Source organism: Ceratotherium simum, chromosome 25, assembly GCF_057802395.1.
Source record: "Ceratotherium simum simum isolate JZ-2026a chromosome 25, ASM5780239v1, whole genome shotgun sequence".
Taxonomy (NCBI): Eukaryota; Metazoa; Chordata; class Mammalia; order Perissodactyla; family Rhinocerotidae; genus Ceratotherium; species Ceratotherium simum.
The window spans coordinates 32,799,017-32,821,151 of NC_141924.1; the positions used below are offsets into that span (position 1 = coordinate 32,799,017).

At 37.4% G+C, this 22,135-nt stretch overlaps 1 protein-coding gene across 2 annotated transcripts in view; it reads left to right on the forward strand.

Moving 5' to 3' along the window:
- The window catches only part of KITLG (KIT ligand), an 83,692-nt gene that overhangs the window by 48,526 nt on the left and 13,031 nt on the right, over nt 1–22,135 (forward strand). The window contains exons 4-7 of one of the 2 annotated variants that reach the window (XM_004417929.3): nt 10,405–10,575; nt 13,014–13,173; nt 13,902–13,985; nt 21,764–21,873. In XM_004417929.3, coding sequence (XP_004417986.1) covers nt 10,405–10,575; nt 13,014–13,173; nt 13,902–13,985; nt 21,764–21,873 — 525 coding nt within the window. The remainder of the gene's footprint in view (nt 1–10,404; nt 10,576–13,013; nt 13,174–13,901; nt 13,986–21,763; nt 21,874–22,135) is intronic. The other variant, XM_004417931.3, reaches the window with a different exon arrangement.

Consider the following 22,135-nt stretch of genomic DNA (forward strand, 5'->3'; position numbering starts at 1 on the left):
TATAGCAGAAACAGCCCCATTGAACACCTTGATTTGAACCTAGTAAGACCTGTTTTGGACTTCTGACCTCAGGAACTGTAAAATAATAAATTTGTATTGTTTCAAGCCACTAAATTCATGGAAACTAATACATCATGTCTCTTTAGTCTACTTGAAGAGTTCCTCAGCCTTCTTTTGTCTTTTTGACATGGAAATTTTTGAACAAAAATGTTTCTCTTTGATGTTTCTTAATTGTATTCAGATTATCCATTCCAAGCCAAGTGTTACATAAGTGATGATGTGTCCTCACATTTTCCCGTTCAGAGGCACGCATTGTCTGTCTTCCCCTCATGGTGCTGTTTGTTTTGATCACCTACTTAAGAAGTTCCACTCTTTCTGTGTATTTACTGATTAGCAACTAATAAGCGATTAATAAGCAGTCTTTAGGACCATGTAAACATCTAGCTCCTCATCAAATTTTCTCCCATAGATTTAGCATCTATTCATGATTCTTACCTGAACCAATCTTTACTGTCATGTCACTTTTTAATTAAGTTATTTTTTAAAGGCAGGTTGGTTTAAACAAGGAAGTCTTGGGCAATGCATGGTGTTACTGTAACAATAAGCCCCCCAGCCATCTTCTCTCTGAAGGACCCTTCTTTGGGTATGTTTCACTACTCAGTTTCATTATTCAGCTATTCCCATCTTTTTTTGCCTGGCCCTGCTGCTTCTGGGCTTTTCCTATCTCCCTTGCTATCCCAGGGTTTATCATTTGAGGTTTTGACTCTTCTTGAGTAGACAAGGTGATTTTTTTTTTTTTTTAAACAAATACACCTGATCTTTCACCCCTCCTGCATATACTTTGAATGGCTACCCTGTTGATCCTAGGAAACAGGAACAAGAGCTCCTTAAGGCCTTCAAGGCTCTCATGATCTGGCACCTTTTCAAATCCTTTTTCAGTCCGTCACCCTCTCCTGTTCCCTTCTGTCGCTGTTCCTCCGTGCATGGCTTTCTCTTACCTGGAATGCTGGTGGGTGCTTTTGTTTAGGTAACTCCTAACTCTTTGGGTTTCAATTTCATTTCTTTAAGGAAGCCTTCCCTCTCCTCTTTGGTGAAGCCAAATTCTCCTGTTAGAAACTCTTCGTAGCACTCCTCAGAGGAGCAGTTTTTCACTTATTTGTGGAGTTATTTAACTGATAATCTTCCATTTACCTGTAAACTTGATGAGTGCAGGAATTTTTGCTCTGTCTTATATCTTCAGTGCCTAATCGAGGATAGGCACTTAAGGAATTATCTGCTGAGAGAAAGTGAAGAAGGAAAAGGAGTGAAAGTAAAGGAGAAAAGTTTTTCAACATATTCATCACTTGTAACTTCCTTGAGGCACAAATTTGACCTAAAGAGAAGCCACAAGATTGTGATGATGAGGTGGATGCCTGTAGCTCCTCACACAGTATCTGCACCTCTATGATACTGTTATCTTCTTTTAGGTACGTGTGCATTTTATAAAAAATAGACCAGTAGAAAATGGCCTTGGGAGAAAGAGGGATCTTAAGCTGACCTTGGAGGAGATGACCACTAAGGTGCTTTCAGCCACGAGATATTGCATGATTCTGTGGGTAGAGATTGGATGAGGGGACAGGAGCGAAAAAGTGTAAGAGTGTTATGCAATTTTGAGGAATCATGGTTTCCTTGAGCCTTCTGTTACACTCCTTTTGAGTCATTTCCGTATTCACAACTTTCTCATTGTTCCTAATGACTGAAGGCTAAAAGCCACTTCCTGAATCTGATGTTCCTGACTCTCAAGAATCTCACCCCACCCTAACCACCTCATCTTAATACCCATTATTCCCCAACACAAACTCGCCACCCTAGCCAGATGCATCCCTGCCTCCTCACATCATGCTGCTTTTTCTCACCTCCAGGACTTGGCTTAGTGCTGCTTCTCTTTGCCAGGCGTGCCCTTTCCTCTCCTGTCCACTCACCCAAATTCTACCCCCAGAATCATGCAATTATCTGGGGGCTAAAAGCATCTTAGTGGTCATCTCCTCCAAGGGCAGCTTAAGATCCCTCTTTCTCACAAGGCCATTTCCTACTGTTCCAGACCGTGCTCTCTTTCTCCCCTGTCATTTGGCCCATAAAAATTGACATCATCCCTGCTCTGTGCTTTTGCTTGGTGCTGGGGACACAGTGGTCGTCAGCACTGACCTGGTGTCTGCCCTGTGGACCTTACCTTTTAGTTCATTATCTCTGAATTTCTATAGAATTTGTCCAGAAACTATTCATTTTGGGTGCCTGATCATATATCGCTTACATAGCTATCTAAAATTATGTTATTTTTATCTAAATAATTGTGTATTATTATCTAAAATTGTGCCTCAAAGTATTGTTGTGAGAAAAATTAAGATATGAAAAGTCCAAGTTACAGTATACCTACAGTAATTGTCAGATGTCATCATTATTATTGTTGTTTTCTCTTTTTACTGTGTTTTATTTATCTAAAGATTAGGGATCAAATCTTTCACTCTTTTGTATTTCCTCACCATTCAAGCAGGTAGTAGCTATTCAAAAACTACCTACCAGTAGACATTTAACTATTGGTAAAAAAAAAAAAAAAAAGGTCTGATTTCCAAATCTTGAAGGAGCCCATCTTGTTTGTTTAGACTCCTTTGGTTCTCACTAACAGTAATGAACTCAAGCTTAACAAACAAACAAATAAAAGTCCCATGATTATAAGGATGATGAAGAACAGCGTTCCGGTCAAGAGCAAGGATGCGGCCAGGCCTCATGAAGACACTCCAGCCAGGCCTGGAAAGCCACCGGGTTTTCTTTTCCTCATCTCTGAATCTCTGCCTTATTCTGTTCTGTCTGTGCAGAATTTTTCTCCTCTGTTCCAGTCACCTGGTGGAATGGAACTGCCCCAGAGCTTCCAAATTTACATATTACAGTTTGGGCTCTGCTCAGAGACTGATTATCAGTTCCTATCACCACTACTAATTTGGGGGAGGGACTTTCTGATTGGTGCTCAGGGGTCCACCATTGTCCAATCAGCTGTGGCCCCAGGGCAAGTTCCCCAGTTGTAAGTATGGATACTGAGGGTCCACCCCTATGATCTGGAGTACTTCCTATAGAAATAGAGGAAGTCAGACAAATAGACACTGTACTTATCTTACTTCTATCTCCCATATAATAAGAAAGTATTTATTTAAAAGGAGTAAATATAAAATGTTAGTTAAGTGATTACATACTTTTTTTTTTTTTTTTTGGTGAGGAAGATTAGCCCTGAGCTAACATCTGTTGCCAATTCTCTTTTTGCTGAGGAAGATTGGTCCTGGGCTAATATCCATGCCCATCTTCCTCTATTTTATATGTGGGATGCCTGCCATAGCATGGCTTAATAAGCAGTGTGTAGGTCCATGCTTGGGATCCAAACCTGCGAATCTCAGGCTGCCAAAGCAGAGCGTGTGAACTTAACCACTACGCCACTGGGCTGGCCCTTAAATACTGTTTTTAAGTGGCTCTTTTGTATACTCAAACTACAGGGCCTATCTTACTAAATAAGTGAATATATTAAGACACTGTTCAGAACGTCTAGACAATTACTGTCTGATAGAAATATAAACATGTGTAATCTTAAAAATTGTCCAGTAGCCACATTAAAAAAAAAACTAGAAAGGAACAGGTGAAGTTAAATAAAATAAATTTTATTTAGTTCAATAAATCTAAAATATTATTTCACTTTATAATCAAGATAAAATTATTAATGGAGTATTTTATCTTATTTTTCATAATATTCAAAATCTTATGTGTATTTCATGCCTACAGCACATTCCAGTTTGGATGCTAAATTTTCATCAGAAATATTTACTCCATATTTAGATTTTCATAAAATTGACAATTGAAAGTGCAGATTCACGTACCTAAACTTTTCCAAATATACTTAAATGTTTTCCAGTCACCAAATTAAGTATTGATTTTTAAATTTAAACAAGTCAAAGTTAAGTAAAATTAAATGTTTAGTGCCTCAGCCACACTAGCCACAGTTTGAGTGATAAGTAGCCACAGGTGGCTAATGGCCCTCCTATTGGCTAGCACAGAGTAGACAGACCCCTTTATGTTAAGGATAGAGAAACTGAGGCTCTGAATAGATTAAGTGACTTGCCTAAAATCACGAAGTGTGTTAACAGAGTTGGGACTAGAAACTGAGCCTCTAGTTCATCATTGCTGCCCTCACCTCCCCACGCTGTTCCTTTCTGACTCTGCTATTTTGTGTCTGGCTCAGGGGCCATTTATAGGCCTGCCCTGGGAAACAACACATATTTATAGTGTTTGGGCTGATTACCATCTTAATCAGTTGAGGTTTCTACATCACTTTAATTCAAACAAGAAAATGCAAAGTTAGATGCCTGAAGTGGACACTGAAGACCCAAATTAATTGTTTAGGGAAAGGGCTAAAATAAATCATGAGAAAACCCAGCTCATCCAAAAGGGAGTTAAGATTTGGAGACTATACTAGTAATGTGAGCACAGACCATTTTGCAATGTGCTTTTATAAGAATGTTTTAAATTTGCCTGCACATAGAATGTTTGAGCATGGCAGGGGTATTCGATTTGAGCCTTAAAAGTAAAAACCAGAAGGAGAATAAAGAGAGTCCACTGATGACAATTGGCCTTTGCTCTTTGGTCGTGACGATTGCTCAGAAAAATTTGCTTTCATCAGTGTGACTCTGGATTCATTGAAATGAGGCGGAAAGAGCCATTTCCATTCCCAAGAAATCTCTTAATTGAGCTTGAGAATCAGTGTGCCTGGTCCAGATGTGAGACCGCAAGAGTCATGGTGAACCTGGCAGAAAGAATACTTCAGCTGTATGTGCTTTGTCTGTGCTTACTGGTAAAAGATCTAGGCCAGTGCTTGTGAATCTTGGTTTCTCATGTTTCTGTTTCAAATTTGTTGTGTAACCTTGGGCAAACCACTTCATTGCTCTTTCCCATTTATGAAATTGGTGGGACTGGACCAGATGGTCTTTGGTATTCTTTCCAGATCTAAACTGTTGTGATTGTAATGGCACGGATCTAGATTTTTTTGATTGCTCAGCCAGGAGGTAGATGCTGGAAGCACAAGAAAGGAGTGCTTTGTGCCCTGGGCATTCATACCTCTAATTCTGGCAAGACTGAGGTTTGACACATGTTAAATAAAACAAAACAAAAACAATCAAACTGGGCGGTAATGCTGGTAATTAGATTAGTTGGCTTAGAAGACTGGTGAATACCCCTTATGAATATTCCTTAGAGGCCTCCTAGTTTATGAGCCAGGGCTTTTCTCCTCCAGAATCTCTAATGGGTATTTCACCCAAACTCTTTTGTAGAGAACTCACTCACAGTATAGATCCCTACCTTAGGCCGCCAAAGGAAGCACACGGGTATCTCTTTACCAATGGAAAGTAATGCCAAGTGCATTCGTGAAGAAAAGTTATATTTTGTTGACTTGCACCTTCTAATTCCATGTAGCTTGTGGTGATGGCTGTTACAGACTGTCTCTGCATCTAAGACCGATGCAGAATAACGTGTCAAATTCTTTCAACTAATAAACCAGAACAGTTTCTTGAATGAAGCTGGGAGTGGAGAGGAGAAAGGAGGCCAGACTTAGCAAGTCCCCAGGATGTTTTTAAAGCACACAATTTATTTCAGCTAGGGTTTCAAATTTACCAGTTCCAGGACTGCAGAAGTGTTATATCACACATCTTGTGAAATTCATATATCATCTATTTTAAATTTATATATTGTCTTAGAATGTGCATGGATATTTTCATTGTTGGTTTTCAGAAGTGGTCATATTCCTAGTTATGTTTAGAATGCTTTCAATTATATTAGTTTTTGTCTCTTTTATTTAATCATTTAGTTAAATTATGAATTTGGTGCTCAGAGCACTTTAAAATCTCTGGGGAAGTTCACAGTTTTTAACCAAATCTTCAGCTAGTGGTCCTGGCATGCTAGTAGGTCAAGGATATTGATTCAGTATCGATTCAGTCAGCATTCTCGAATGATAACATGTTATAAACACATAGGAAGAGAAAGTGTGTGTTGTTCTAGTCTTAGCTAAAGCTGTTGTAATTAACCTGGAAAATATGACAGAAGCTACAAGGAAAGAAAGTAAGAAATTGAGAGTGTGGAGTGAAGGAAAATCCGGATAAGTTTTCCCTTTCAAAGCAAGAACTGTACAGTCGTCCCTCCATATCTGCGGGGAATTGATTCCAGGACCCCTGTGGATACCAAAATCCCTGGACGCTCAAGTCCCTTATATAAAATGGCGTAGTATTTGCATATAACCTGTGCATATCCTCCCATATACTTTAAATCATCTCTAGATTAATTATAATACCTAAAACAATGTAGATACTATGTACATAGTTGTCGTACTGTATTATTTAGGGAATAATGACAAAAAAAGTCTGCACATGTTCAGTACAGACACACCCATCGTAGGCCTTTCAGTCCGCAGTTAGAATCTGTGGGTTCTGCAACCCCACAGAATCCAGGGTTGCAGGACACACAGATACTGAGGGCCCGACTCTATCTTTTTGTGTGTATACGAGTGAATAAAACATTGAATTATATGTACTTCAGGAATATGAAAGGTATTCTTTACATCACCTCTTTGATATCCTGTGTGGCTTTGTCAACTTTCCTAATCCTCACCTTCTTCTGCTAGTGAAATAGAGAACATTAATATATTTTATATTCTTCTAATGAATGTTGTGAATTAATATTTCTATAGAACTATTTAGGTTTAAAATGGTCTCTGAAAGATAAGAAATAGTGACGATAATGCCTGTTATTAAGGCAAAGGAAAAAATTACATTTTTGAATTTCATAACCTTTAATCATCTATTTCCTAATCATAATCTTGGAAGAGTTGAAAAACAAAGACCTCCTGTCATCTCACAAATGAAATATTTAGTTCACATTTTGTTCTCTTTGCAAATCATTGACTATGTTTAATTAAAAAGAAACTACCAAACTGCTTGCTGTTCTAGTCAAAACTGGTTCCCTCTCAGACAGGTCAAAACTGGGTTATATTTAATATTATTTGTATACCTCAGTTTTATCTTTAATAAATCCAAGAATCTTAAAAAGCTAAAATATAACTGTTTAAACGAATTAATGAAAGGATAGAACTTTGAATTGAAGTAGTCTTTTCTGAGGAAATTGTAGCAAGGGTGAATAATGAATGAAATAGAATTATAAGACTTTTAGAAATATATTATTCAGCACTGTAGTCCAGAAGTTCATATCAACAAATTGTTCGTAACTTTAAAAGGGCAGATATTGGGCTAGAATTAGATCGTGTAAGAAATTACAGGTTTAGGGTTGAAAATTTCTTGGAAAAGGTTGATTGCTTGGACAGTTGATTAGATACGTGAAAACAGAGGGTGGGTGGCGGTGAGGGTGTAGTTATGGCTAAATAAGAACCTGAATACAGAATGTAAACATAGACTTCAGTTGAAAATAGAGATAAACAGAAGTGGTACTTAAGCACCCTAGAGTTCCCCAGTTTAAAAAAAATAAGAAACCTGTAAATAAAAGCTTTTCTATTTTAACCATAAAAAAGAAAGAAAGAAAAAAAAGGAACCTGTTCATTTAAGGCAAAGACCACAGAAACAAAAGGAGTATCTTAGTTCAAAACAAAGGCATTTGATTTTGGTTCCTACATGTCAGAAATCCAAGAGAAGGATAGGCCAGCATATTCACAAAGTGAAGCAAGGAGAGTTTGTAGAGATTAATACGGAGAGTTGGCTCGCCACAGAAAACTTTGCGCCATTACAACAGAATGAACTAATTGGTGGAAGGCTGTTCTACCATATAAATACCATTCAAACTATATTTACAGTATGTGCTGTATCCCATATTCTAGGAAATCTGCCCCTTGCTGATAGGGCTGAATGTCTAAAGAGAATTGTCCCTCCCTAAATGGAGTGAAACTTGGAGAGCATTTCAGCCCCAAAGGAAAGACTGACGGCTTGAAGAGAGACTTGTTAATGATGCAAATATGAACTTGCACATGCATGAGATAAGCGTTGATTTAACAAAGCAAAGAATCCATTCTGAATATACTTTGGAAACACATAGTCTTTGAGAACTTGGTTGATGAGTTGAATGAAATGGCCTAATTGAACTAATTCCCATTTGGAGGTTTGTTTAGTCTACTTATCTGAAGCCAGAGCCAAGAATCCTAAAAGTTTTGAATGACACTGAATGCTTCCAGCAATTAGGGCTTACCTATTTGTAGATAAACCAGTTTCCTTTTTGGCTGTATTATATTAATTAAGACTGTTCTGTTAAATGAATATAAAATGGCCCACTTATATAATTCAGAATAAATAAATTACTTGACCTTCCCCCACAGAGATATTCTGCTGTTAAGTAGAAAAAGGTTCGTGGTTTGATTTGTTTTACATGGCATCAGTACTCTTTATGATTGCAATATATTTATTACAGTAGGAGTTATATTAAATAGGATTTTAATAAGCCAAGTCAATTTGAGCTATGCTTGTCTTATTTTTCTCACTGTAACATTTTAGCAGAGTTAAAAAAATAAATCAGAGCCTCCACTTTAAAGATCTTTGTAAAAGATAATGTTAAAATATGTGAAGTATGTGAACTTATGACCAACTATTGTATTTTAAGTAATGTCACATATATTTTAAAAATATTAAAATCCTTTCTAATATACTAAGAAGTTTTGCCTAATAATTTAAGCCTATATTGATCTACAGCTATTTATAGCAGGGCTCGGCAAACTGCACTCCATAGGCTAGATCCAGTTTGCTGACTGATTTTTTTTATGGCCAGCCAGCTGGGATTGGTGTTTATAGATGAGCATTTGAATCTACTTGATGATAGAGAATGCTGACTTTGAACCCCAAGTAAGCAAAATGTTGGCCCAAATAAAGAATTCCATTCTTCTTATTGGTAGACCTGTGTTGCAAAAGAAATTCAATTCAGTTATTTTGCAAAAGAAAATATATTCAATTATTATTACATTTTTAATTTTGTAATAAAAATTTTGTGGAAATTTGTTTTCTCTTGTATAAGCATACCTGTGTAATATCCTTGGTTTCTGCCTCTTGGAGTGCATAGCCTGGAATATTTACTGTCTAGCCCTTTACATAAAGTGTGGATCCCCTAATAGAGAGTATTTTTTCTCATTCATTTATTTTTTATTTGCTTATACATCAGGTCAGCAAATAGTTTCTGAGCAACTCGCATATGCCAGACCTGTTCTAGGCCCTAGGGCCACTGGAGGGGACAATATTTTATAAAAATACTGTCCTCATGAAACTTATATTCGAATTATGTACATTATCTCCTCACAACTACCTTGTTCCATTATTCCCGTTCTATAGACAGGCAAAGTGAAGTTCAGAGAATTTATGTAGCTTGCCTGGAGTCTCTCAGCTGAATTAAATTCAGTTATGCCAAGGACTCCAAGCCTTGAGCTTCTAACCAACGGGCAGGGCTGGCTTCCTGGACGGGGCCCCATGCTTGGTTTAATACTCTGCTGTCACCATCTTGAAATTCTCAATAGTATTTTGAACAATAAATACATTTTCATTTTGCCCTTGACCCCACAAATTATGTAGCTGGTCCTGCCACTAAGGCAAAAGTGCTTCTCTCTGACTACACTCCTGCAGGGGCTTTTCTTTTTTTTTAAACGCCCACATGAATTCATCTGTGAAGAAGCCTTGAAATCCATCAAGCACTTTAGAAAAATAAGGTATTAATTCATTGTTTCATATTCCAGTTCACCAAAAGGCTGGAAGTTCCTCAAGGGCTGGGACTCTCTCCCACAATAATTTTTTGTAATTCCCTCTGTGCCTAAAGCTCTTTTAAGAACACAGCTAGTAAACAATAAATATTCTTCAGTGGAATTCCATTAATATCTGAACCTTGTCAAGGGTAAGAGTTGGTTCTGTCTTGTCTTAATTTACTTCCACGGAAGAGCAAAATCTTTACCATCAACACTTTCCTCTGATCTTTATGCATTTGTAAATCCGAGTTAAAACACAAGAACTGACTTGTTCTTTTTTTTTTTTAAGATTTTATTTATTTATTTTCCCCCAAAGCCCCAGTAGATAGTTGTATGTCATAGCTGCACATCCTTCTAGTTGCTGTATATGGGACGCGGCCTCAGCGTGGCCGGAGAAGTGGTGCATTGGTTGGTGCGCGCCCGGGATCCGAACCCGGGCCGCCAGCAGCGGAGCGCGCGCACCTAACCGCTAAGCCACGGGCCGGCCCTGACTTGTTCTGATATATGGAAATCCTTCATCCATCAGTCAATGAATGAAACATCGATGGCTTTGGAGGGTGCTCTGAGTTGACTGAACTTAAAATACCTGCTTTATCTTGCTTTCTTTCAATTTCTTGCAGCCTAGTCATTGTTGGATAAGCGAGATGGTGGAACAATTGTCAGTCAGCTTGACTGATCTTCTGGACAAGTTTTCAAATATTTCTGAAGGCTTGAGTAATTATTCTATCATAGACAAACTTGTGAAAATAGTGGATGACCTTGTGGAGTGCATGGAAGGACACTCATATGAGGTAACCTTGTATTCATTGGGATTGCTTTTTATTACTCTTCTCTAAAACCTGTGCTGGTTCGTGCTGGTGGTGAGGGTGTCTTCATTTGTGTGACTTTTAATTCATAAACTTTTAATTTAAAAATATTTTTTAAGGTGGCCACAGAAAATAGGTGTTTGTAGTTATACTGCAATGTTGAAATGTACATTAAGACTTATATGTTGTCACTTAATATAAAAATAAAATGTATTCACACTGCAGTGTAAAAACAGCCCTGACTTTATCTTTACTTCATAAGTGAGTTAAGTTCTTATAACCTTCCTATTAGGTTACAAATGTTTAGTTACCTTTAAATGGAAAATTGTCTATAATGAACACTTATACTTGGTCTCTTATCCATAGTCACAACAAAGTACAATTTAACAACTCCAACTTGGTACTTGTCACCAACTTCAGAATACGGGCGTGGCAGCACCTTGGGTTCTAAGTACATTGAAGAAGCAGGCAGTGTACCCCTAGAGATTAAGAATGAGGTGTTGGAGTTCAAATCCTGACTCTCACTAAGTAGCTTTGTGAACTTAACCCCTCTGTGCTCACTTTCTGTATGCCTAAAATAGGGACAATAGAGGATCCATCTCCTAGAGTTAATATTAGGCAATTTGTGACGAGTGCTTTAGCACCACATCTGGCAAAATAAATGTTAATAAATAGTTTTGATTATTTTTATAACACCTTTTCTATAATAGAATAGGTCTTAGGAGACCTGCTTTGACATAGAGTTCACAAGCTGAGGTTTAGCCTACAGGCCTTCTAGAAGTTTAAACCCAAGGTTTTAAACATGATTTTGTACTGTAATACTCAAAACTCCCTCCCCATCCAAATTCCAGTTATTCTTTAAGACCCAACATCAGTCCCATTTGTGTTCTCCAGTCTCAGAATTATCACCATACTAATAACCTAATCAGTGTATTTCATCACTTCTCTTGTTTTACTTTGTAATTTCTGAATCAGGATGAATATTACAATCAATGACGTCTTAGAGTTAACATCTCTTTTGTATCATATTGGTTCAAATAGTGTGCTGATAGCGTTGATAAGAAGTAGAGGTCCTACTTGGGACACATCATGAGAAGGCAGGATTCTTTGGAAAAGACAGTAATGCTGGGAAAAAGAGAAGGTAGCAGGAAAAGAGGAAGACCAACTATGAGATGGATTGACTCCATAAAGGAAGCCATAGACATGAGTCTACAGAAGTTGAGTAGGGCTGTTGAGGACAGGACGTTATGGACATCACTCATTCATAGGATCACCAAAGTCAGAGACGACTTGAGGGCGCGCAACAATGACGCAAAGAGGTCACAAAAAGTAGGGTGTATCAAACAAGGTGTCATGAAGGAAATATACGCTTTGTGGCTTGAAAGATGAGTTAGGTGTTCAGTAAATGGTGATGTGAGGAAGAACATTCCAAGTGCTGAAGAATGTACATTTACTAATCATGGCACTTTGGCTGGAACCCAGGAGATTCGTACCAGGTAGTACTTCTCAATTGTTCTGGAGATTGAGTTAATATATATAAAGCACTTAGGGAGGTACATAGTAAGTGCTACATAGGTATTAACTCTTATTATTACCTGCTTTTCTTTATAGATAATCATGCATTTATGAATTCCTAAAATATAGCTTTGATTTGCTTTTTTGGGGACTTTATAAAAATTAATCATACTGTTTTTATTCTTTTGTGACTTCTTTCACTCAGCATTATGTTTATAAGATTTATCCACTTTGATGCATATAGCTGTAATTAATTTTTATAGAGTATTCCATTGATTCAATATACCACTATTTATTAAACTGCTCTCCTGTTGATTGATGTGTAAGGGTTTATAAACACTCCTGCTAAGAATGTTCTTATATGTCTCCTGACGCATATGTGCGAGAACTTCACTAGGGTCTTTACCTAGGAGTGGAATTTCTGGGTCACATGATGGGCACACATCCAACTTGACTAAATAATGTCAAATGTGCCAATTTACATGATTCCACCAGTGTGTGCGTCCCCTTTGCTCCGCATCCTTGCCAATATTTTGTATCATCAGACTTTTTAATTTTTGGCTATTTGGAGCACATGTTATGGAGGGATTTCTTTTTTTAATGAGGAATAATGATTTTAATGAGCATCTCTAAAGAACAATGAATCTAATTTGTTGTTATGATGTTGTATTCACCTTACTCACCCCCACCCTCACCACCCCCTTCCTTTTATCTGGAGTTGAGCCCAGACTGAACTGTATGGGATCACTATCCTGCAGTGCCAGTTTGAATTATGTGTGTTAAAACAGTTGTCTAAAAGTGTTAGTTTTACTTGACTCTTTGAAGGACATATTTATAGTCTGTTACCTTGGCACCAGTTAAATCTGTGGATTATTTGAAAAATATAATCCTATTTTTTCTTCTTCTAGAATGTAAAAAAATCATATAAGAGCCCAGAACTCAGGCTGTTTACTCCTGAAGAATTCTTTAGAATTTTTAATAGATCCATTGATGCCTTCAAGGACTTGGAGATGGTGGCATCTAAAACTAGTGAATGTGTGGTGTCTTCAACATTAAGTCCTGAAAAAGGTAAGACATGTAAGCATTTCTAATTTAAATGTAAAAAGCAAGCTTGAATCTTATACGTGTAAGTCAGAATCTACCTCTGACTCAAATATATGTGTAGCTAAAGGAAGATGTATGTGTGTATGTCTAATAAAAGTAAATATCAATGGCATGAAAGAAATGAACATTATAGTGTTGGTTTTTAAGCCAAAACAATACTCATCATTTTCAAATTAAAGAATTATGTGTGAGTAAACAATATATGAGATAGCCACTCATTTTTTTAATCTGATATTTGCTAGTAATGTACAATTATATTATTCTTCATCTCCAGTCTTCTTAATATTTTCTCAAATCTTTTCCCTAAGGGTCTAATGAATTCTTGAGTCATGAATTCTGATCATCACCAGTTACCCTGTATTGAGACTCTCTTTTTCCCCCACTGGGTCTCTGTAATACAAAATCTTAATTTAATTGCTTTTATAAAAAAAAACATCCAATTAACAACAATTTGCATTATTTACTTTTATTAGCATACAAAAGCAATGAATCTTTGTTCTATAAGGTGACTGTGGTGAACTTCTTAATAAAAATAGAATAGCAGGACCCAGTATGAAATAAATAGGATCTGAATAATCTGGATTTGGGAAGCAGACCTGGAAAGTACTCTGGTATTGCCCTTGGCCTTTTGGGGACTCTATAATTTATGTAAATCGCCATGCAACACTGACACGTTATTGCTTTCTATTTAGATTCCAGAGTCAGTGTCACAAAACCATTTATGTTACCCCCTGTTGCAGCCAGCTCCCTTAGGAATGACAGCAGTAGCAGTAATAGTAAGTACACATATCTGATTTAATGCATGCATGGCTCCAATTAGCACCTATAGGAGTATTGCATGGGCTTTAAAGGAAATTTCTACAATTATCACTGTTAATACTGTTTCTGTTACTGTTCTTCCTCTTATGGTCTTCCTGAGAATTAAACATTAGGTTTGTAGAATTGGATTTCCCTACAGCTTGAGATAATGTTTAGAGAATTGGCCAATAAATTTGCTGCTAAAATTATTTTAAATAAGGCATGAAATTCCTTGTAGAAATATGATTTGAGCTTTTTTCATTGTCAACTTAAAATATAATTTGTGTGGAATTTGTCTGACAAAAATGGAATTTTAAAATGGAAAGTTCAAATGCTGGTTATACAGAATTACAAGGATATTTTCAGTTTTGCATATATCAGTAGTTGCTATTGTGTGTTTGGAAATTTGATGATTTTATTATTTTACTATAAAATTGTATGTTGGAGGAGAATATGCTTCTTTCCCTGAAATTTCTGCACTCTTTGGCCAAGAACCCAGGTTCCTGGAAGTCTAATGTCCTCTTTTCAAATCCAAGTAAAGGTCATTATAAAGGTCATTGAATTTACTAAATATTCTGACCCTCTACTCTCAGGGAAGCTGTAGGAGGAAAAAATTCATCCTGTGATCTTAGGTAGGAAAGTCATCCCTTAAGACTTAGTAGTGGGGCACTGTCATATTTTCAGGGACGTACAAGACCTAACTATAAAAAGGAGTAATCAATTGAGCACAAATCCACAATTGCAATTCTATAATTCAGAAATTAAAAAAAAAAAACTCTAAAATCCAATTTTTTTTAGAAATTTTTGCCACCAAAACCTGACCTGAGCTGACATGAGGCTATTTATAGTCTTTATCCTTCTGAAAGGACTATATATACATTTCACTTCAGAAATATTCATGTGTTTGATTACAGGGTGCTACCCAGGCCTCACTGAGGATGCTGTATAGTGTACAATATTTGCAGGACAGAACCTTCTAAAATTCTGAATTATATAACACATCAGATCTGAAAAGTTTTGAAAGGGATTGTATATGTGTTAGTCAGTTAAGGTCTTTCCTACTAACCACAGATTTTATTAATCTTTTCAAAGAAGCAACTTTTGGCTTATCAAATTCTCTGTTTGTATTTCATTGATTTCTAATCTTATCTTTGTTATTTCCTTCCTTCTACTTTGAGTTTAATTTGATCAACTTGTTCTAACTTCTTAAGGTAGAAAAATTAGATCATTGATTTTAAACCATTCTTCTTTTCTAATATAAGCACTTAACAGTATAAATTTCCTTGTAAGCAGCTTTAGCTGCATCCCACACATTTTGATATGTTGTGTTTCCATTATCATTTCTTTAAAAATATTTTTTAATTTTCTTTGAGATTTCTTCCTCGATTCATAGGTAATATAAAAGTGCGTTGTTTGTCTAAAAATATTTGGTTTTTCTAGATATCTTATTTTTATCAGTTTTTAAATTCTATTATCAAAGAACATACGCTATAATCTTTTGAAGTTTATTGAGACTTATTTTATGTATGTTATTCAAATAGCAGGTACAGCATTCTCAAATTTGATCAAAGTGGTTGGTACTGTTCAGATCTTCTATATCCTTATTAAATTTTTTGTCTAAGTTTTTTTATCAATTACTTAGAGAAGGGCATTAAAAATTGTTCCTTTTGATTGTAGATTTGGCCATTTGTTTTTTGGGTTCTGAGTTTTTTGCTTCATATATTTTGAAGATCTGTATTAGGTGCTTATCTATTTATTATTGTTATGTCTTCCCTGATTAATTGACCTTTATATCTTACTGAAATATCCCTCATTGCCTCTAGTAATGCTCTTTGTCTTGAAGTGTATTTTGTCTGACATTAATTGAGTCAGTCTTTTTTAGGCTTACTGTTTTCATGGTATATCTTTTTTCCTCCTTTTATTCTCAACCAATTATCTTTATTTTTAAAGTACATCTTCAGTAGACATGATATAATTGAGCCTTGCTATTTTACCTAGTCTGTCTTTGACTTTTAATTACAGTGTTTTATCCATTTATATTTAATACAATTATTGGTTTGGTTCGATTTGGGTCTACCATTTATTTGCCCCATTTTTTTTTTTTTCCTGAGGAAGATTTGCCCTGAGCTAACATCTGTGCCAATCTTCCCCTATTTTGTATGTGGGTCACCACCACAGCATGGCCTCCAACAAGTGGTGTAGGTCTGCGCCCGGGAACTGTACCCAGGCTGCCGAAGCAGAACATGCCGAACTTAACCACTAGGCCATGGGGCGGGCCCATCGCCCCCATTTTTTTTGTTGATCCTCTCTTCCTTTTTTCCAGCTCTCTTTTGGATTAATTAATTTTTTTTTTTTAGTGTTCTATTTTAATTACTCTGTTGGCTTTTCAACAGTACCTCTTGGCATTATTTTGTGATTGTTTTAGGAATTACAATATACATCTTAACTTGTAACATTAGTAAGGGTTACTATTGTAGCACTTCAGAAAAAAGTATAAGAGCCTTGAAACAGGATAGTTCCACTTACCTACAACCATCTTTTGTGCTTTGTTTACATGTAAATCTACATAGGTTATAAAGCCCACGATACACTCTTAAAATTATTGTTTTAAACTATTGTCTGTCTTTTAAATATTGTCTTTTATATTTACCCACATATTTATTATTTATTGTACTCTTCATTCCCTCTTGTAAATCCAAGTTCAGGCTGCAGAACATCTTTTAGTATTTCTTGTAGTGCAGATCTGCTGGCAACAAATTTTTTTTTCTTTTAATTGAAATATGTCTGTATTTTGTCTTCAGTAGTACAGGTACTTTTTACTAGATCTAGAATTCTGGGTTAACAGAATTTTTTTCTTTTAGTCCTTTAAAGATATCCATTTTCTTCCTGCTTCTCTTGTTCCTGACAAAAAGGCAGCCAGCATTTATATTAGGTTTTTCCTCATATGTACTGGGTCATTTTTCTCTCTGCCTTTTAAAATCTTCTTCTATTCAGCAGTTTAAGATGTGCCTGGGAGTAGTTTTCTTCTTATTTATCTTTCTTGTTGTTTGTCAAGCTTCTTGGTTATGTAAATTTATTTTCCCCTAAATTTGGGGAAAATTTGGCCATAATACTTGCAAATATTTTTTCTTCATTCTCTCTCTTCTTCTGAGAGGAGTCACACATATATTATAGATAATCACACATATACCAATCACACATATATTAGGCAGTTTGATATGGTCTCACAGATCATGGAGGTTTTGTTCAGTTTTTTTTCCCCAACTTCTTTCTATTCTTCAAAAAGAAGAATTTCTACTTACTTGTTTTCAAGTTCCCTGACTCTTTCTTCTGCCATCTCTAATCTGCTGAATTTTTCATCCAGTACATTTTTTTTAAGACTTTATTTTTTTAGAGCAGTTTAAGGTTCACAGCAAAATTGAGGGGAAGGTACAGAGATTTCCCACATATCCCCTGCCCCAATATGTGCATAGCCTCTCCCATTATCAACATCCCCCACCAGAATGGTATGTTGTTACAACTGATGAACCTACATGGACACATCATAATCACCCAAGGTCTGTAGTTTACATAGGGTTTACTTTTGGTGTTGTACATTCTTTGGGTTTGGATCCAGTGCATTTTTTCATTTCTAAGTTTGTACTTTGTGTTCTAGAATTTCCGTTTGATTCTTTTTATATTTTATATTTTTCTGCTGAGATTTTTCATCTGCATATTCATGATGACAGTATTTTCTTTGGCCTTTGGATATGGTTATGATAGCTGCTCTAAAGTTCTTTTCTCCTAGTTTCAACATGTAGCTCATCTCAGGGTTGGTTTCTGTTGATTGATTCTTTTCTCCCTGATTATGGGTCACATTTCCCTTTAGATGGCTAGTAATTTTTGAATATATGCTGGATATTATGGATACTGTGTTGTTGAGTATCTGGATTTCATAGGATTCCTTTAGAGACTATTGAATTTTGTTTCACTAGGCAGTTCAATTACTGGTAGATTGGCTTTATCTTCTTTCCCAGGCTTGTTTTTAAGCTTTCTTAGAGGGAGGAAGGAGAGTAGCCTTATTTCTACAGCATGGAATTTCTGAGGTATTTCTTGAGTGCCTACAAAATCTCTCTAATCTTCCTTGTCAAAACTCCTTTGTCTCTGTATGACTGCTAAGGTCTCTGTTAAGAGTCATAGCTTCCCAGGCGTTATTGATCACTAGGTTTTGTGAAGTCTCTCCCTGTGCACGTACAGCTTAGTGTTCGACCAATGACTTAAGGAGGCTCCTCTGGAAATTTCTGGTGACTCTTCTCTGCACAGCTCCTTTCCTGCAAATAACCCTGCCCCACAAACTTGAGCCACATCAGCAACCCTGAACTTCAGTATCTGGTTCCTTCTCTCAGTGAGACTACTGAGCCGTACTTGGGTTCTATCTTCCATACCTCAGTCTGAAGGTGCCTCCCAGCTAGAAAACCAGGACAATCATGGGCCTTTCTCAGGGATTACACTCTTGTGCTGCCTGTTGGCTAATGTCTGAAAATAGTTGCCTCATATAATTTGTCTAGTATAATAATAATTGAGGTTGGGAAGGCTAATCTCCCGTCATAGTCAGAAGCAAAAGTTTTTTCTACTTACTTTAAAAGACAAACAATGTACAAGTCCTGTTTGGTCCTGTACCTCTGAGTCTGAAGGTACTTATTAAATTGCAAAATGAATGGCCAGCCTTCTTTTTATGTTTTGCTTTCTTTTTTCTTCCTTTTTGTAAAATATATGGGTCTTGCGTAATCAGCAGCTTTCGGCCAGGTGATGTCACTCATGACTATGGCACTTAGGTACCCATGTACAAGACTAACTCTTATGGAGCTTGCATTCTCATGAGAGAAACAGACATAAATAAAGCGCTTGTGGTATTTTATAACATAGACATGTTATAATGTGTATAATAATAGAAGTATGTAAATCATTTTAATTGTAGCATAAAGGAGGTAAGACTTTTTTGGGAGTAGGATCAGGGAAATTTGAAGAAAGCATATTAGTTTTCAGGGATAAGACCCAAAAAGTGGCCATACTAGCCAGAGGACCAGGGCATATGAAGGAGTAGTCCGGAGATGTGGGTGTCCTCTCTGTAGCTTGTAGGGAAGAATCATGGGCTAATATAAAAGCATACAAGTTATACAAAGGGAGTTGTATTTTCAAAATAATTGTAATAATATCCTTTGTACCAAGCTAAAGGGATGTTTAAAAAATGTTTAAGGTTGACACCCTTGCAGTATTTAAATGATATAGAAGGAAATCCTTACTCTGATTGTTACCTTACACATCTCCTAGGAATACAGTCTTTAGTCAGACTGTCTGGGTTTATATCCCAGCTCTAGCGCTTGGCTAGCTGTGTGACTGTGGGCTGGACTCTGGGTCTCTGGACTCTCCAGTCGAATAGAGGATGATAATATCTGCTTCACGGCGTTTCTGTGAGTTTTAAATGAGTTCGCACACGTGTACTTGGAGCCATGTTTGATGTCTAGTATGTGTTCCTCACCAATTATTAGCACAATTAGATGCACTGAGGCTGTGGGTCAGTAATTGTGGTGAGCTTTGAATCTGAATCAAGGAGGAGTACCAAGTTAACGTGTTCTCTAAGCACCAAGAGATCCATGTTCACAGGCATGGAACCCATAAGCAGACTCACTCTAAAAAGAAGTTCAGCAAAATTGTAGCACAGTTTTTTGTGTTCTATATTTGTACAGATGTCAGGTATTATTAGTCAAACCAAACAAGTCAGTTCCCAGGAATTTTGGACAGGGGACAGTTTTCATAATAATGAGATACAATTAATATGATAAGCAACCCAGGAATCTGGGATTACTTAAATCCTGTCTAGATGAGCTTCCCCGCCCCACAAGGTTTCTTCAGGCAATTTTTACATAAAAGCAAAGCTTTGTTACCCACTTGGACTTTGGTCCCAAATGCCCTTCGTATGGGCTTAGTGGCATACAATTCAAATCTCATTGATCCTTGGAGTATTAGGAGTATTAGCAAGTATTAGGAGTCGTGCCCTGGAGGTGCAAGCCAGCCTTCTCTGGTTACATTATTTTTCTCTCCCTGCAAGAGGGATGGCAGTATTACTAGAGAGAACCAAAGGCCTGGCTATTAAGCCGTTTGTATTAACAAGAGAAATAACAACAAAAGCAAGGTAACATTGACCTCTCTAGGAGGTGAAGCTCACTTCCTGTGGTCCCCTTCCCCTCTCAGTCTTTACCTTGCCTCTCCTTCCCTCTCTCCTGCAGGAGGACTGCTGCTGTGTGCTAGTCAGATTCTAGGACTTTGTTTGGGGCCATAGTCCTGGGGGTGGAACTTTCAAAGTGGTTAAAAAGTCACAGTACTGGGGCCAGCCTGGTGGTGTAGCGGGTAAGTTCATGCGTTCCGCTTCGGCAGCCCGGGGGTTCGCTGGTTCGGATCCTGGGTGCAGACCTACTCACCGCTCATCAAGCCATGCTGAGGTGGCGTCCCATATAGAAGAGCTACAGCTCTACATCTATAGATACATAACTATGTACTGGGGCTTTGGGGAGAAAAAAGAAAAAAAAGAAAGATTGGCAACAGATGTTAGTGCAGGGCCAGTCTTCCTCAAAAAAACAAAGAAAATCACAGTACTGTGAAGAGTGAGGTGAGCTTTCCTTAGTTAGGTCTTTCTGCCAGCATGGCTCTTTTTGCAACACCCCCCTTAGGAGCTGTCCTCCTACCTGGGAAGGATTTTAAATGGGGAATCTCAGAATACCTCACACTCTAGTAAGCTCCTCCTGACCCTTGCAGAAGAGTGTAGTCTTTCTTCTGGTCTGAATGGTGCATTTCAAGATTTGGCCTTTGGATAGAACAGGAAGAACAGAGTGTTAGGCTACCTTGATTCCAGGGCATCTGGCTGCCCAAACATAGGTAGTAATGGAGTTCTCCACAGCACCATCTTAGCTCATTAGTTTTCCATTGGGGTCTGAGGACTAAAGACCAATAGCATCCTTTGTTCTCTCTGTAGACATTGGTTAGGGCCCCTCAAGGAGGTTACCTGGTCAAATCTATCCAAATTATATGCCAGCAATCCCGATAGACAGTGTGGGCCGTAGCAGGTTGGCCATCAAGGAGAATTCAAACGTGTTACTGGTATACAAACACAAAAAGCCAAATTATTTCCAAATAGTGATATTAAAATTCCTAAAAAGGTAGAAATTGCTTATAACTGAATCCATTTTCTCATGGAAAACAGTTTTACGAATAGTGGTTAAATCCCAGACTAGCGCATATAATCTTATATAACCCTCAAAGTAGCTATGTTATTGTAATAATAGTACCACTTCAGTTATACCAAATCCCATCTTATGACTCTTGCGGGGAGAGAAAAATGATGTCGTCAGAGAAGACTGGCTTGCAGCTCCAGGGCACGACTCCTAATACTTGCTGCTGCTTGATTTGCTTGATAGTATACATCATTTTCCCGCCAGGAATATGTGAAGTCTGTGTTCCATATGTGTCAACATTAACCTAGTCAGATCTCCTTCTGTCTGTGGAGCTCCTTTCCTTCTTCAACATATTTATCTTTTGGAGACTACATGGACGTGTATTGCCGCCCTAAAACAATACTCAGCAGAAAAATCAGCATTTCAAATATTTTAAACAGAGATAGGTCAAGAGTACAGTACGGAAAGAGTTGGGAACAACCACAGCATAAGAGCAAAACCTCTAGCGTGGATGTGCTATGTTCACCACCGTCCTCTTTAAATTACAGGGAAGGCCTCAAATTCCACTGGAGACTCCAGTCTACAATGGGCAGCCATGGCGCTGCCGGCATTCTTTTCTCTTGTAATTGGGTTTGCTTTTGGAGCCTTGTACTGGAAGGTAAGTGCTGCTGTTTTATTTTTCCTGATCAGAAACTTTCTGAGCTTTGCATATTTATTTATTCTTACTATATTTACATAACTGATAACTGACAAACTGACCTTTTTCAAGAAAAGATCCTATCAAGAAAACAATAAGGGCCCGGCCCCGTGGCTTAGCGGTTAAGTGCGCACGCTCCACTACTGGGGGCCCGGGTTCGGATCCCGAGCGTGCACCGACGCACTGCTTCTCCGGCCATGCTGAGGCCATGTCCCACATACAG